The sequence below is a fragment of the Muntiacus reevesi genome, chromosome 1, assembly GCF_963930625.1.
Source record: "Muntiacus reevesi chromosome 1, mMunRee1.1, whole genome shotgun sequence".
Taxonomy (NCBI): domain Eukaryota; kingdom Metazoa; phylum Chordata; class Mammalia; order Artiodactyla; family Cervidae; genus Muntiacus; species Muntiacus reevesi.
The window spans coordinates 115,848,423-115,865,438 of record NC_089249.1 but is presented as its reverse complement, the minus strand read 5'-3'; the positions used below and the strand labels follow the sequence as shown (position 1 = coordinate 115,865,438).

Genomic DNA, 17,016 nt, shown 5'->3' with positions numbered 1-17,016 from the left:
AAAGAAGGTGGCAAGAGAGTCAGTGTTATGGGGGCTATGTGTTGATAGAGGCAGAGATGGCAGTAATGTGACCGTGGGAATGTGAGTACCCCCAGAAGCTGGAAAAGACAAGGAGCAGATTCTGCCTTGGACCCTCCAGGGGGAATGTAGCAGGGTCGACAGCTGCTTTTAGCCCTGAAAGACCCTTATGGACTTCTGACCTCCAGAATGTAAGATAAAAAACTTGTGTTGTTTTAAGTCACTAAGTGTAAGCAAGTGTTAGTTGCTCAGTCATGTCCAACTCTTTGCGACCCAATGGACTATATATAGCCTCTGTGCATGGAATTCTCCAGTCAAGAATACTGGAGTGGGTTGCCATTTCCTACTCCAGGGAATTTTCTCGACCCAGGGATTGAACCCAGGTCTCTCACGCTACGGGCAGATTCTTTACCATCTGAGCCATCAGGGTGGTAATTTGCTACAGAGAACTAGGAAACTAATACAGTCATATAATATTAAAATGTTTAGAGAGACCATAGTTTATTTAATCCATTGTCTATAGATGAACAATTCCCCATCTTCTGGAATGAATGACCACATGCATATAGAGCTTCTTAAATCTGCTGAGAACAGCTATAAGGTAAATGCTCAGAGGACACACTGCTGCTTCACAGAGCACACATACCTGGAATTTTGCTTGGGGCTGTCATATCCTCCGGAGAGTTTGCAGCATTTTGCAATCCCCACCAGCAATGTATGAGTGATGAAAGTTAAAAATTTATGTGTTAAAACCAAAACGATTCTTGATAGCAAGGAATATGTGTTTGCTTCTAAATTTCCAAATTATACTGAAAGGACATGAAGGAACTGAGCCAACTCAAGTACAGAACATAAAAATAACACCTCTGCCCAAAGACCATGCAGCAGCCCCAAATTACTGTAACACCTACCTGTAAAGGGGTTGCACAAGTATAAACGGTGTTTTGCTGAACTGTCTGTAAATGTTTTATCAAATGTTTAGGACCAATGGACCAGCCAAGCTGGAAAACGAAAAGATTTAAAAATGAATCTAATTGTATGTACCAGATCTGACAGAGTAGTAGCTAAGTTTAATGCAATTTTTAAATATATGCATTTCTAAAATGTTCACACTATGAAACCCGTGCAGTCTTAGTAGCTATAAACATTTCAACTTTGATCTTTTTGTGGAATAGTTTCCAACTGAAGTCACTAAATTCTGCCTTCAGAAGGCAAACAGTGCTTGCAATCATTATTATCTACCCCTCTCTTTGAATTTGCTATTTTTGATATTCTGGAAGTCTAATAACTGGTAACAAAGCTTGTTTGAATTAGATATAGATAAAAGGAACTTTCAACGAGGGCCTTAAGGGACTATCCCATAATTTGGTTCTCCAGGATTGTTTTTGATACTCCCTACTTCTTAGCCAAGTTCAGGAGAAGTGAAACTGGAAGACAATCAAGTTTCAATTGGATCAATTGTGATTGTATTACATAGTACAGTGGTTAAGTGCATGGATTCTAAACCTAGATTTCCTGCCCTGGCTGGAATTCGAATTTATTAGCAATGAAACCTTAGGCAAGTTACTTAGATTCTCTGTACTTTAGTTTTAATGACTATAAAGGGGGAATAATAAATTACATCCACCTCAGAATGTGGTTATGAGAATGAAAGAAATCAGCATGTATAAATCTCTACAACCTGGTATAGTAAGCATTAAAACATTCAGTTCAGTTCAGTTTAGTTCAGTTCAATCTCTCAGGCATGTCCAACTCTTTGCAACCCCATGGACTACAGCATGACAGACATCCCTGTCTATTACCAACTCCTGGAGTTTACTCAAACTTATGTCCATGAGCTGGTGATGCCATCCAAACTTCTCATCCTCTGTCATCCCCTTCTCCTCCTGCCCTCAATCTTTCCCAGCATCACCGTCTTTTCAAATGAGTCAGCTCTTTGCATCAGTGGAACAAAGTATTGGAGTTTCAGCTTCAACATCAGTTCTTCCAATGAACACCCAGGACTGATCTCCTTTAGGATGGACTGGTTGGATCTCCTTGCAGTCCAAGGGACTCTCAAGAGTCTTCTCCAACACCACAGTTCAAAAGCATGAATTCTTCGGCGCTCAGCTTTCTTTACACTCCAACTCTCAAATCCATACATGACTACTGGAAAAACCATAGCCTTGACTAGATGGACCTTTGTTGGCAAAGTAATGTCTGCTTTTTAATATGCTGTTTAGGTTGGTCATAACTTTCCTTCCAAGGAGTAAGCGTCTTTTAATTTCATGGCTGCAATCACCATCTGCAGTGATTTTGGAGCCCCAAAAAATAAAGTCAACTACTGTTTCCACTGTTTCCCCATCTTTTTGCCATGAAGTGATGGGACGAGATGCCATGATCTTAGTTTTCTGAATGTTGAGCTTTAAGCGATCTTTTCACTATCCTCTTTCTCTTTCATCAAGAGGCTCCTTACTTCTTCTTTACTTTCTGCCATAAGGGTGGTGTCATCTGCATATCTGAGGTTATTGATATTTCTCCCAGGAATCTTGATTCCAGCTTGTGCTTCTTCCAGCCCAGCATTTCTCATGATGTACTCTGCATATAAGTTAAATAAGCCGGATGACAATATACAGCCTTGACATACTCCTTTCCCTGTTTGGAACCAGTCTGTTGTTCCATGTCCAGTACTAACGGTTGCTTCCTGACCTGCATACAGGTTTCTCAAGAGGCAGGTCATGTGGTATGATATTCCCATCTCTTGAAGAATTTTCCACAGTTTATTGTGATCCACACAGTCAAAGGCTTTGGCATAGTCAATAAAGCAGAAATAGATGTTTTTCTGGAACTCTCTTGCTTTTTCGATCATCTAGTGGATGTTGGCAATATGATCTCTGGTTCCTCTGCCTTTTCTAAAACCAGCTTGAACATCTGGAAGTTCATGGTTCACGTATGGTTGAAGGCTGGCTTGGAGAATCTTGAGCATTACTTTGCTAGTGTGTGAGATGAGTGCAATTGTGCAGTAGTTTGAGCATTCTTTGGCACTGCCTTTCTTTGGGACTGGAATGAAAACTGACCTTTTCCACTCCTGTGGTCACTGCTGAGTTTTCAAAATTTGCTGACATATTGAGTGTAGCACTTCCACAGCATCATCTTTCAGGATTTGAAATACCTCAACTGGGATTCCTGCCTCTTGCGAAAACTGACCTGTCTCTTGCAAAACCTGTATGCAGGTCAGGAAGCAATAGTTAGAACTGGACATGGAACAACAGACTGGTTCCAAATAGGAAAAGGAGCACATCAAGGCTGTATATTGTCATCCTGCTTATTTAACTTATATGCAGAGTACATCATGAGAAATGCTGGGCTGGAAGAAGCACAAGCTGGAATCAAGATTCCTGGGAGAAATATCAATAACCTCAGATATGCAGATGACACCACCCTTATGGCAGAAAGTAAAGAAGAAGTAAAGAGCCTTGATAAAAGTGAAAAAGGAGAGTGAAAAAGTTGGCTTAAAGCTCAACATTCAGAAAACTAAGATCATGGCATCTCGTCCCATTATTCCATGGCAAATAGATGAGGAAAGAGTGGAAACAGTGGCTGACTTTATTTTTCTGGGCTCCAAAATCACTGCAGATGGTGATTGCAGCCATGAAATTAAAAGACGCTTACTCCTTGGAAGGAAAGTTATGACCAACCTAAACAGCATATTAAAAAGCAGAGACATTACTTTGCCAACAAAGGTCCATCTAGTCAAGGCTATGGTTTTTCCAGTGGTCATGTATGGATGTGAGAGTTGGAGTGTAAAGAAAGCTGAGCGTCGAAGAAGAATTCATGCTTTTGAACTGTGGTGTTGGAGAAGACTCTTGAGAGCCCCTTGGACTGCAAGGAGATCCAACCAGTCCATCCTGAAGGAGATCAGTCCTGGGTGTTCATTGGAAGAACTGATGTTGAAGCTGAAACTCCAATACTTTGGCCACCTGATGCAAAGAGCTGACTCATTTGAAAAGACCCTGATGCTGGGAAAGATTGAGGGCAGGAGGAGAAGGGGATGACAGAGGATGAGATGGTTGGATGGCATCACCGACTTAATGGACATAAGTTTGAGTAAACTCCAGGAGTTGGCGATGGACAGGGAGGCCTGGCGTGCTGTGGTTCATGGGTCACAAGGAGTCGGACACTACTAAGCGACTGAGCTGAACTGGGATTCCATTACTTCCACTACCTTTGTTTATAGTGATGCTTCCTAAGGCCCACTTGACTTCACATTCCAGGATGTCTGGTCTAGGTGAGTGATCACACCATCCTGATTAACTGGGTCGTGAAGATCTTTTTTGTACACTTCTTCACATTAGCTATTATTGTTTCTCCTTTTAATTAATATACAGTAATCAAACATTGCAAAGAAAAGAGTATCATCAGTTGTTTACTTATAAAATAAGAAAATTATCCTATGTTTCTTACTTTCAGAAGAATGATTACGTCTCAAAAGGGATAAAGACAGTATGAAAACTGAATAAGAAAGCAGATCAGTAAGTATAAAACCCTGTGTAAACTAAGTATCTGTGTATTTAAAACACACAAAAAACTCTACAAGAAATAAGATATGTGCCCGTTTTCAAACAATTAAATTCTTCATCTTACCTTCCAGCCAGTTACACTGAAAGTCTTTCCAGCACTTCCTATGGTTATTGTTCTCTCCCACATACCTGGGAAAGTGGCTGAATAGCAAGAAAAGGGGGAAAACGGTTAGTTAATTGCTTTATAACAGTCTACACTCAGTATAATCTAAAAACAAAAATGCCTTATAATATGGGCAGTATACTTATTTCAATAGGTTTTTAAGAGATAATTTAGCTTTAACCCAAACTCAGCTGAAAATGTTTCCAAGCTTGAAAACATTTAAGTGGCAAAATTATCTCCCAGGGCAGGAATGGTCAGAAGCCCCAGCCGGCAGCGCTCTGGGCCGGTCCAGTGCAGCGGTCATTGGAGCAATAGCACCCGGCGTTCAGTGTTAGTGGTAGCTGGGGGCCAGCACGATCATTCTGTGGCACAGTTTTGGTTGTGGTTCTGGTAGTGTTTAGCTCACCTCTACTCTGTCCATTTTCTGAGTCTGTTTCTACAGGATTCCTAGGGCAGTGGTTCTTAAAATACATTTCCCACCTAGCAATATCAGTATCACTGGGGTAGTCATTAAAAAGGCAAACTCTTGGATCCTCAGGAACTCTGGGGAAGGCCCAGCAATTTGCAGGAGTGAGGGTGTGTATTTTAGAAATAGCACACTGAGATATAAATCCATGACATATAAGATATAAGGTAGCTAAAGAAAGTTCTAAAATATAAACATATGCAATTTCAGCCTATCATGAAATATCTGTCAATACTTCTAAAGGTAGGAAAGCCACATAAATTGAAAGAGTTACCATTGTATTCTCTGTGAAACCCAAAAAGAAATCACAAAAGGACAAATGAAAAAAATATTTAGAAGGTCCATTCAAAGACAGAATATTCTAACATATATCCTCTCAAGTTTTGAGACATTTCTATTCTTCCAAAATATTCCAAAGGACATGGCATGTCTTACTTTTCTATTTGACCATAGAAATATCTAAACTATGTATAAAGCAGAGTATCACTCCCTTTAAAGTAATAATATATATCCCAAATCAGGAACATCTATTATTAAGAATTTATTAGAAATAAATTCTTTGAAAATAAGAATTACCCAAACTAATACAAACCTAGCATGTTTTAACAATAAGTTAAACATGAAGTAAATAAAAACTATGTACATATCAAATGTAGGTTACATTCACAAAATATCAAAACTATTTAAAGTATTTAAAAGCTAAGTATTTTCTTGATGACTATTTTGGCCATATAAAAGTGAATCTCTTTTTTTTTTCTTTCAAGGAGTAAGATGATCAGCCAAATAATTTATGAGGAATTCTATACTAATTTTCAAATATCAAGGGATTAGTATATAAATACCAATGTATTAGTATAATCTCTTCTAGAACAGAGGTTTCTTTTGTTGAATGTAATGTCATTTTACTGAAACCTGGAGACACCATATGAGTCAAGAATGTGACCCAGTATGAACAAATTCTACAATTCCAATTAAAAGGGTCACAAGTAATTTAAAACCTGGAGAATTAAATGGCAACCCACTCCAGTATTCTTGCCTGGAAAATTCCAGGGACAGAAGAGCCTGGCAGGCTACAGTCTCTGGGGTCACAAAAGAGTCAGACATGACTTAGTGACTAAACACAGACACACAAGTAATTTAAGAACATCTAGATAATCATGTCCTCTCCGTCTCTGAGATTTGGGGAGCTACAGAAGTTAAACAGAGTAGATGACCACAACACTGCATGTGAATATAGTAACAGAAAAAAAAAAAAAATCCTTACAGATCTGATGATTTAGAAAAACCATATCTAGTTCCAGTACTGGTTAAGTTTAGCTTGCAGTTATATGTGAAAGGCAACTGGTCTTTGCACTTCTCATGTATGACCCATCCTCCTTAAATCAACCACAGCAGCTATAACAGTTATTCACAGGCGACTTAGGCTTCAATAGAAGTCAGATAAAGATTAGAGACATGATGAAGAGTGTAAGCTACACCTGGGAAAACTGTCTCTGTGACATGAAGGTGATGCTAATTTCATGATGTGTGGCCAGAATCTTACTGCATTAAAGAGCTACTATTGCACTCTGCAAATTGATGGAATAGCCATTTCTTATCTTTCATGTAACAAAGCCCACCGTATTTAACAGACTACGTTTTCACATGTTTGCACTCTCTAAATAACGAAATAGAATGAATAATGAAATGAATAATAATGATAATGAAACAGAAATGAATAATGAAATCATTTTTTTCTTATTTTAACATCCTGAGTTGTTACAACTAAAAAATCTGAGTTAAAAATATATGTCTTGATATCATTAGCAAATAATATCATTTATACATTTACCATGAAGTGTTTATAATATAAGGTTTAAACAATAAGTTTCAAGATCATTTAAAGCAATATTTTGGATAGAATATTGCTAAACTGAGTTAAATAAAATTTAAAAGCTTTTGAGTTATTGCACAGACATGAACATTTGTAAAATGTACAAAATGTTAAGCATAAAATTATATTTATTCATTAGATAGATACCTCTCCCTCTCTCTACTTAATCTTAAAAAGAATTATCAAAAAATGTAACTGTCCATGTTGGCTTGATTTTCAACTGGGGAGTAGTTAATGCCCTGAGACAGAGATCATCAACAAGATATGGGAAGGTGAACTCTGATGAAATTTTGACAAATAACAAAATGGGCTGTGCTAAGATACCATACCTTACAAATTTCTGGCCCTCTTGTTTGTTTATACATTCTCCCTTAGAAGATACATTGCCTTCCATGTGTTTCACTATCAATAAAATTTTGATGACTGTCAAAAATAAATCCCTTCACAATTTGATCCTGACAGTCAGGCCTATAATTCTACTTGTCTGTAGACATCTCCTCCTCTATGTCTCAAAGACACTGAAACAGCATGAGAAGCAGGAATTTCCTTTGCTCAACTTTTCCCACAGGCCTGTCTCCTTCCATTTCCATCCCTGGTTAAGGCCTCATCACAGCTGAGTGGTCCAGGTTAGAGATCTCAGAATCATGCTTGCCTTCCCACCTTCAAATGCTATATTCTGTGCCCTACAGTTTATACTTCTAAACAACCCCAGCGCATGATCTCCACTGCCAGGGCATCTGACTTAAAATCCTCACCTGCAGCTGGTTCTTACCTTTATAAAACAAATCCAATACAGAACCAATTACCTTGCCTCATCACACCTTGTCATTGCCTGTTGCAGCTGATCTCAAAGTACGTGCACTCGTACCCTGATGATCAAATTAATTATTGAGTTTTTTTTAATAGAACTTGAAAAAATCAACTTTAAGTTTTCCACAAAATTTTCTTTAGCACTTCAAACTGCTACTGGTTATCTCAGTAGTAAAGAACCAGTCTGCCAATGCAGGAGACATGGGTTTGATCCCTGGGTTGGGAAGATCCCCTGGAGAAGGAAATGGCAACCCACTCCAGTATTCTTGCCTTGAAAATCTCATGGACAGAGGATTCTGGCAGGTTACAGCCCATGGGGGTCACAAAAAGAGTTGGACACGACTTAGTAACTAAAACAACAACTGGTTATCTGATGGTGAATGGTTATCTGATGGTGAATGCTACCAATAGTGAAACAGATGAGCATCGGGAAATGAACAATAATGGCAAAAATCAGAAAAACTCAGATGTATTTATTTCAATAACACTTTGTTACAGGCAAATACACACAGATTTGGGATTTTTATATTGACTTCTAATTATTGAATTTCTGTTAAAAAATTACCTCTAAAAAAAAAAAACCAAAAAAAGAAAATTACCTCTAGCTTCATGATGAAATACAGTATATGTTGTCACTAATTCATCATGTGAACATTGTGACTTCACTATACTCTATCACTAAAATAAAATAAAAGTTTAAGAACTATTGGCTCACCCTCAATGAAATTTAAATTCTTTATATTCATATATAAATTCCTTCAGAATCACCCTACTCTTCCATTCTCATCTGTGCCAGTTACTGCAACACACTCTTATAAGCCAGTTAAGTATATCTTGATCTTTCATGCCGTCTCACCTTGGTACACAAGTTTATCTGAGAAGAATTTTCTTTCTACTTCTCTGACTAAGTCCATCTTTTGCCCACTTTGTTGATCGCCTCTGTGTCTCCACAACAGTTTGTAATTTACCACGGATAATTATGATGTGTGCAACAACTATTTATGTATAAGTACACTAATTTTAAAATTTATTGGTTCCTGACAGTGATATTAGTTATTCTTCCCTCACCCTTTCATAGTTACTATTCATCTTATTCAACGATTATTTTCTGATTGCCTACCACGCACAAGACCCTATTCTGGGAACTAAGGATTCAGAAGAGATCAAAACATTTAAAAATTCCTACCTCCTTGCAGGTTAGAAGTAAAAATATACAGATCCTGATATCTGTTATACAGGAAAACACAGGACAGAAGGGTTTTCCTGGTGGTCCAGTAGTTAAAATTCTGCAGGGGACATGGGTTCGATCCCAGGTCTGGGAAGATCCCACATGCCTCAGAGCAACTAAGCCTGTGTGCCACAACTACTGAATCTGCATTCTAGAGCCTGTGTTCTGCAACAAAAGAAGCCACTGCAATGAGAAGTCCGAACACCGCGATGAAGAGTAGCCCTGACTCTCTGCAACTAGAGAAAGCCTGAGTGCAGCAAAAAGACCCATCACAGCCAAAAAAACAAAACAAGAACACAAAAAGGACAAAGAAAATGCAGAGAGTTTAAATCTTAAATGTTGTGGTCATAAAATCTGAAAACTGAATAAAGACCCCAGGGAGGTGACTCTGAGTCTTTTGGATATCTGAGGGAAAAGTTTTTCCAAGTATAGGAAGGGAAAGTACAAAGACCCAAAGACTGAAGCACAGTTATACCCCTGTAGCTGATATAAGTTTGGATCACCCCAGAAGACACCATGGTATTTGTGAGATGGCCTGGGTGTGTGTGTGTGTACATTCAGTCACTTCAGTCAAGTCCAACTCTTTGTGACCCTATAGACTATAGCCCACCAGGCTCCTCTGTCCACAAGATTCTCCAGGCAAGAATACTGGAGTGGGCTGCTATGCTCTCCTCCAGGGGATCTTCCTGACCCAGGGATTGAACCCGCATCCCCTGCATTGCAGGTGGATTCTTTACCACTGAGCCACCGGGGAAACCCGAGATGGAGTAGAAATGGTGAAATCCATTGCAGCAATACCTTACTGTCACAGAAATTTCTTTCTATTTATCTGGCATTTCAGCATTTCCCTTAGTAGAGACAGACCAGCTCAGGAATAAGTAAGTTCCCTATGTCTTATACACAAAGTAATAGCTAGATTATTGGGGGGGGGGGGACTCAGAATAAAGGCAAAAGTACTACTTCTCTGGTTTCCTGGTTGTATACTGTGATCTAAAATCCCGTCTCCTAAGTTTGTACTGCTTGTCCTTCAACCTGTTCATAAAACCACTCAAACATCATTCATTCAAGTCCCATTTTTAAGTGCTCACAGACATCTACCCTTTATAAAGACTATTCTAAAGCTGTTCTGGGATCCTTTCCAATCAGATATTCCACATGTGTCCAAACACATTTAGATCTGTGACTCTACATAATAATTGGTACCTATTTTAAAATGCTTATTTCCAGTATATACAAGCCATTCATAAACCTCATCACTGATGCAGAGTGTGTCATATTTGATGCAAAGGTCAGCAATTACTTGGAGTTCCTCTTTGGTATACACCTACACATATGAAAGGAAACAGAAGAGCAGAGCCAATTATTCAACGTGTGAGAGAATGACTGATCAGAAGACGTACAACGAGATCAAAGACTCACCTTGCCAAGGGGGTTATGCGGAGTGTTTAATATTATAGCTTTGGTTTTGGAATTAAATTTGCTTGCCAGTTCTTGAGGATCTAAGGTCCAGTCAGAACTAGAGCATTTTTTCCCATCAACAGGTTTCTAAGCATGAAGAATGAAGATGTGATTTAATTCAGTTAATTCATGTTTGCTGTATTATAAATAAATAATCTAATAAGGAAAAAAAAAGTAGAGAAAGGCATGGCAAAGGTAACTTAATAGATAACTAACAAAGGAAAGAAACAAAAATAAGTAAGATTTATGTCTGCCTTAAGAGCCCAACAGGACTTGAGTCCCATGCTCATACCTGTTAAATGGAAACATGAACTCTGTCAACATTAACAGCTGTAAAAGTGCCTAAATTCCTTCAGAGGAGCCAGCTATATGATTATGGTTAACATGTCTTATTATGGTTAACAACTATGGTTAACACGTCTGACTCTAGAAGATTCTGTGATTCACCTTAGTGTGTTACTTGTTTTAATAAGATTTTTTAAAAAGACAATGAAACTATACTGTATTTCTAAAGATAAAAGTAGAGTAAAAAAACCAGAACACTTCATTCAGAATTCAGTAAGTATTTACTGAACACCCAGCACATACCCTGGGATTCTTAGGGGGTTCAATAGTAAAGAATCAGCCTGCCAAGCAGCAAACCCGGGTTCAATCCCTGAGTCAGGAAGATCCCCTGGAGGAGGAAATGGCAACCCACTCCACTATTCTTGCCTGAAAAATCCCATGGAGAGAGGAGCCTGGAGGGCTACAATCCATGGGGTCACAGAGTCAGCCACGACTTAATGACTAGACCACCACCACCACCAGCACATACCCTGCACTGTCCATCACTGGGGACCAGAGCTATAAAAGTGAGTCAGAAGTGGCCTCTGACCTGGTGGTGCTCAGTCAGTAGGGCAGATACATAACCACAAAAAGTAGTATCACATACAACGCAGAAGCTGTTACAACAGATTCATGGCAAACATATGATGAAGGAATAAAAATTCCCCCTTAAATAGCTGTTACCTTCAGTCATGGTAGAGCTATACAGTAAATCCCCAAATGTAATCAAAGTAGAAATTTATTGGCAACAAAGTAATTGGCATTTTCAAAACTTTTTCTAAAAAAACGTAAATCACAGGGGCAGACTTACACATCTCAGGGGAACAAAAACAGGTGTTGCTCCAGCCATTCTCACCATGGGCTCATAGCAGTCATAGAAAGGCACTATCACTATGACCTGGAATCAAACCAAATAGCAAATCTATCAACAATTAATCCATTTAACAAATACTGTGTACCTACTATGTGTTGGGCACTATACAACATGCTGAGATGCAGCAGTGAAGAAAGCAAGCTTTATCTTCACACACCTGAGTGAAAAAGACCTTGGGAACAAACTTGTCAGGGCCTTAATTGGACCCTTTGATTTCCTAGGGAGCTCTGTGGATAGGCTTGCAGTGGGACCCTTCAAATTGTATGCAAAATTTTCTACATGCATAGGTTTATTTTTCTAGGAAAAGGATCCATAGCTCTCATTACATTCTCAAAGGGATGATCTAGCCAAAAACACTGAGTTTAAATTTCAAATTAGAAAGTAAATGATCAGTGGCAGAGCAAGACCAGAAGGAAAGACAGCACTGCAGGGATGGTCTATGTTATGGAGTAGTAATTTCTAAGTATTATCCTGAGAGAAGAACAGGGAAGCCTGGCATGCAACAACAGTCCATGGGGTCACAAAGAGTTGGACACGATTGTGCGACTGAACACAACAAAGACGTTTCTCTTTTTTTCAAAAACGTCCCCAAACAAAGACAGAATGCAAGAAGACAGGATGTATCATTAATGTCTGATACCCACAATTTCCCTCCAGGTGACTTGCATCTGGATTCTTTTTTCCTAGCTCCTTTGCTCCTACAAGGTCCTGGAGGCTCCTACAGGCTCTCTCAACCTACTCATGGCCTGTCTCTCAGGTCAGTGGGCCAGACCAACCTGTTCTGCAATATGCCAGTCTGGACCTAGTATCCCTGACCTTTTGCTTTTCTATAATGAGTTTAAACACATGATTTATATCCATTGTCGACATTCGGTTTTTCTATCTTTTTTACACGTAGCAATACTTCACAAACATTTAATATTATTTAGTTTTAATGTATTGTTTTAATGGCTATTTGACAGTCTACTGAATTCTAGGATAATGTTTTATAGTTTGTATAAATAACAGTACAGTGTGAATTAGTGACTGCACAGTTTCTCCATTTTAGTGCTTGTTACTGCTAGACTAGAGTATAAACACCTTTTATGGTACCTTATATACATATACATGTATGTATATATATATTCAAACTGCTTTTGAAAAATCTGGCAACAATGTATAATTTTACAAGTCTACACTTAAATAGAAGAAAGTAGGGAAAACTACTAGACCACTCAGGTTCTGACCTAAATCAAATCTGTTACGACTATACAGTGGAAGTGAGAAATAGATTTAAGGGACTAGATCTGATAGAGTGCTTGATGAATTATGGATGGAGGTTCATGACCTTGTACAGGAGACAGAGATCAAGACTATCCCCAAGAAAAAGAAATGCAAAAAGCAAAATGGCTGTCTGAGGAGGCCTTACAAATAGCTGTGAAAAGAAAAGACGGGAAAAGCAAAGGAGAAAAGGAAAGATATACCCATTTGAATACAGAGTTCCAAAGAATAGCAAGGAGAGGTAAGAAAGCCTAACTTAGTGATTAATGCAAAGAAATAGAGGAAAACAACAGAATGGGAAAGACTAGAGATCACTTCAAGAAAATTAGAGATACCAAGGGAACATTTCATGCAAAGATAGGTTTGATAAAAGACAGAAATGGTATGGACCTAACAGAAGCAGAAGATATTAAGAAGAGGTGGCAAGATAAGACAGTAGAACTGTACAAAAAAAGATCTTCATGACCCAGATAATCACAAAGGTGTGATCACTCTTCTAGAGCCAGACATCCTGGAATGTGAAGTCAAGTGGGCCTTAGGAAGCATCACTACAAACAAAGCTAGGGGAGGTGATGGAATTCCAGTTGAGCTATTTCAAATCCTAACAGATGATGCTGTGAAAGTGTTGCACTCAATATGCCAGCAAATTTGGAAAACTGAGCAGTGGCCACAGGAGTAGAAAAGATCAGTTTTCATTCCAATTCCAAAGGAAGGCAATGCCAAAGAATGCTCAAACTACCGCACAGTTGCACTCATCTCACACGCTAGTAAAGTAATGCTCAAAATTCTCCAAGCCAAGCTTCAACAATACATGAACCGTGAATTACCAGAAGTTCAAGCTGGTTTTAGAAAAGCCAGAGGAACCACAGATCAAATTAACAACATCCACTGGATCATCAAAAAAGCAAAAGAGTTCCAGAAAAACATCTACTTCTGCTTTATTGACTATGCCAAAGCTTTTGACTGTGTGGATCACAAAAAACTGTGGAAAATTCTGAAACAGATGGTAATACCAGACCACCTGACCTGCCTCCTGAGATATCTGTATGCAGGTTTAGAAAGCAACAGCTAGAACTGGACATGGGACAACAGACTGGTTCCAAATAGGGAAAGGAGTATGTCAAGGCTGTATATTGTCACCCTGCTTATTTAACTTATATGCAGAATACATCATGAGAAACGCTGGGCTGGATGAAGCACAAGCTGAAATCAAGACTGACGGGAGAAATATCAATAATCTCAGATATGCAGATGATAGCACCCTTATGGCAGAAAGTGAAAAAGAACTAAAGAGCCTCTTGATGGAACGAGGAGAGTGAAAAAGTTGGCTTAAAGCTGAGCATTAAGAAAACAGATCATGGCATCTTCACTTCACGGCAAATAGATGTGGAAACAGTGACAGACTTTATTTTTTGGGGCCCCAAAATCACTGCAGATGGTGACTGTAGCCATGAAATTAAAAGATGTTTACTCCTTGGAAGGAAAGTTATGACCAACCTAGACAGCATATTAAAAAGCAGAGACATTACTTTGCCCAAAAGTTCATCTAGTCAAGGCTATGGTTTTTCCAGTAGTCATGTATGGATGTGAGAGTTGGACTATAAAGAAACCTGAGTGCCAAAGAATTGATGCTTTTGAACTGTGGTGTTGAAGAAGACTCTTCAGAGTCCCTTGGACTATAAGGAGAAACAACCAATTCATTCTAAAGGAGATCAGTCTTGAATATTCATTGGAAGGACTGATGTTGAAGCTGAAACTCCAATACTTTGTCCCACTGATGTGAAGAGGTGACTCATTTGAAAAGACCCTGATGCTGGGAAAGATTGAAGGTGGGAGGAGAAGGGGATGACAGAGGATGAGATGGTTGGATGGCATCACTGACTCACTGGACATGGGTTTGAGTATACTCCGGGAGTTGGTGATGGACAGGGAGACCTGGCGTGCTGCGGTTCATGGGGTTACAAAGAGTCGGACACGACTCAGCGGCTGAACTGAACTGAACACTAAACTGCCTTTTAAGTTTGTGTTGGTTAAATTCATGGCACCTAATTATCATCCTAAATTTCTCCTTTTTACTATTTATACTTCCTGTTAAAGGCCTGTCTCACTGGAGTCAATGGAGGCCCTTACATTCTGAAGTCCCTTTGTTTGTACTTGTCATCTAATTCACACTGAATATTTTCTATACAACATGCTATGTTAGGTGTTGGGTATTGTGGAGGACAAGACATGAGCCAGGAATGTATGTTTTCCTCAGGTTTATTAGACTGTGATATTCTTAGGGACTAAGATGACCCATCTTTGCTGCCCTGATGAGACACAGTGCCTGGTATGAAGTGAGAGCTCAAGAAGGAAAGGAAATGGGGGAGGCAGCGGGGTGGAACTGAGAATATACCTGACACTCTTCCCTGAAATTTCCTTATTTTTACAATGGAAATGACTCCCCTCTGTTTTTGAAGAATATTGACTGAGCACTCACTATTTCAAATGCTGGCTCTACAACAATAAACTAATTTTCCTGGAACTTAAATTCTACAGAGAGAGACATAATAAATAAGAAACAAGGAAATAAATTAGATAATTTCAGATAGTAATAAATATTATAAGAAAAATAATAGGCCTATATGATGCAAAGTGATGTGTGTGGTTTCAAAATATTAGATAAGTTGATCAGGGAAGAAGAATAGAGAAAAGAGGGCAAAGGGCTGAGCCCTGGGACACACCAACAGAGTGCAGAGAAGGAGGAAGCAATACAGGAGTAACACGATCAACGCCGGAGCTGAAACTCTCAGCTCTTTTATAGGAATAAAGGAAATTACATATATGAGAGTATGACTATACTTCCTTACCAGGATTCCTTAAGTAACTTATTGTTTGGCAGAGCAGAGGGAACAGAGATATTAAAGAAAAGGTAATACAAAGTCCCAGAGGTATCTTTCATAAAGGAGGTACAGATAAAGTGCTGGCGGGGTGGTGGGGGTTCAGGACTTCCCTGGTGGCTCACTCATTAAGCATCTGCCTGCCAATGCAAGGGGTACAGGTTTGATCCCTGGTCCGGGAAGATCCCACGTGCCCTGGAGCAGTGAAGCTCCTGCGCTACAACTACGGAAGCCCCTGCTCTGCAATAAGAAAAGCCATCGCAATGAGAAGCCCACACACCACAACAAAGGCTAGCCCCTGCTCACCACAGCTAAAGAAAGCCTGCACTGAGCAATGAAGATCCAGTGCTGGAAGAGTTCAAAGGAGGGAATTAACAATACAGATCACGGCAAATATTCATTCCTCAGACTTGGCTTACCCAACACCTCTCTGGAGCTTTCTGGACCTATATTAGCAGAGTTCATCACTTCTTCCTCTCATCACCACGGTAACTTACACATTCCCCACCACTGCCTATCACACTGCATCCTTGTGCATCTGTTTACAAGTCCATCTCCTTCACTAAACAGGGAACCTTTTCCACATAGAAACAGTCTTTTTAAAAAATCTTCTCTCCCACATTGTCTAGCATATCCTCAATAAATTTTGAATAAATGGAAGAGGTGAGTAAATATGAAAGCAAGGGTACTGGAATGATAATGGGGAAGCAGGAGCAGAGTTACTGAGGTCAGTGCTGAAGTGGGTTTTATATCACCTCTCTAAATAAAGAAGTCACTCAGTTGTCTTGTTATACATCCCTCACATGGCGCTGCTAACAATACAGGGCACAAAAAGACAGTGACCAAATACTTGCTGATTGAGTTTTAAAAGTTGTTTTAGCAGCGAAAACTAAGATTCATCTTCCCATACTACTACTAGCCTCTTTTACCTGCCCTTATGTAAACAGGCAGTAAACAGAAGAACAAACAACATGCAACAAAAGTGAATGAATCTCACAGACAAAATGATAAATGAGAGAAGCCAGATTCAAGAGTATATACTGTATGATTCTATTACATCAGGTTAAAGAGCTAGTAAAATGAATCTCTGGTGACAGAACACAGAAGACTGTTACCTCTGGAGACTACAGACCAGGAAAAGGCAAAAGGGAGCCTTCCGGGTTG

General features: G+C 39.2%; 1 protein-coding gene across 2 annotated transcripts in view; it reads right to left on the bottom strand.

Annotated features, from left to right (window-relative positions):
• KYAT3 (kynurenine aminotransferase 3) overlaps positions 1 to 17,016 on the bottom strand; it is a 66,406-nt gene that overhangs the window by 14,374 nt on the left and 35,016 nt on the right. For both annotated transcript variants that reach the window (XM_065909540.1, XM_065909549.1), the window contains 5 exons: positions 11,651 to 11,737; positions 10,477 to 10,602; positions 10,261 to 10,381; positions 4,642 to 4,718; positions 930 to 1,019 (listed from right to left, as the gene is read on the bottom strand). In XM_065909540.1, coding sequence (XP_065765612.1) covers positions 930 to 1,019; positions 4,642 to 4,718; positions 10,261 to 10,381; positions 10,477 to 10,602; positions 11,651 to 11,737 — 501 coding nt within the window. The remainder of the gene's footprint in view (positions 1 to 929; positions 1,020 to 4,641; positions 4,719 to 10,260; positions 10,382 to 10,476; positions 10,603 to 11,650; positions 11,738 to 17,016) is intronic.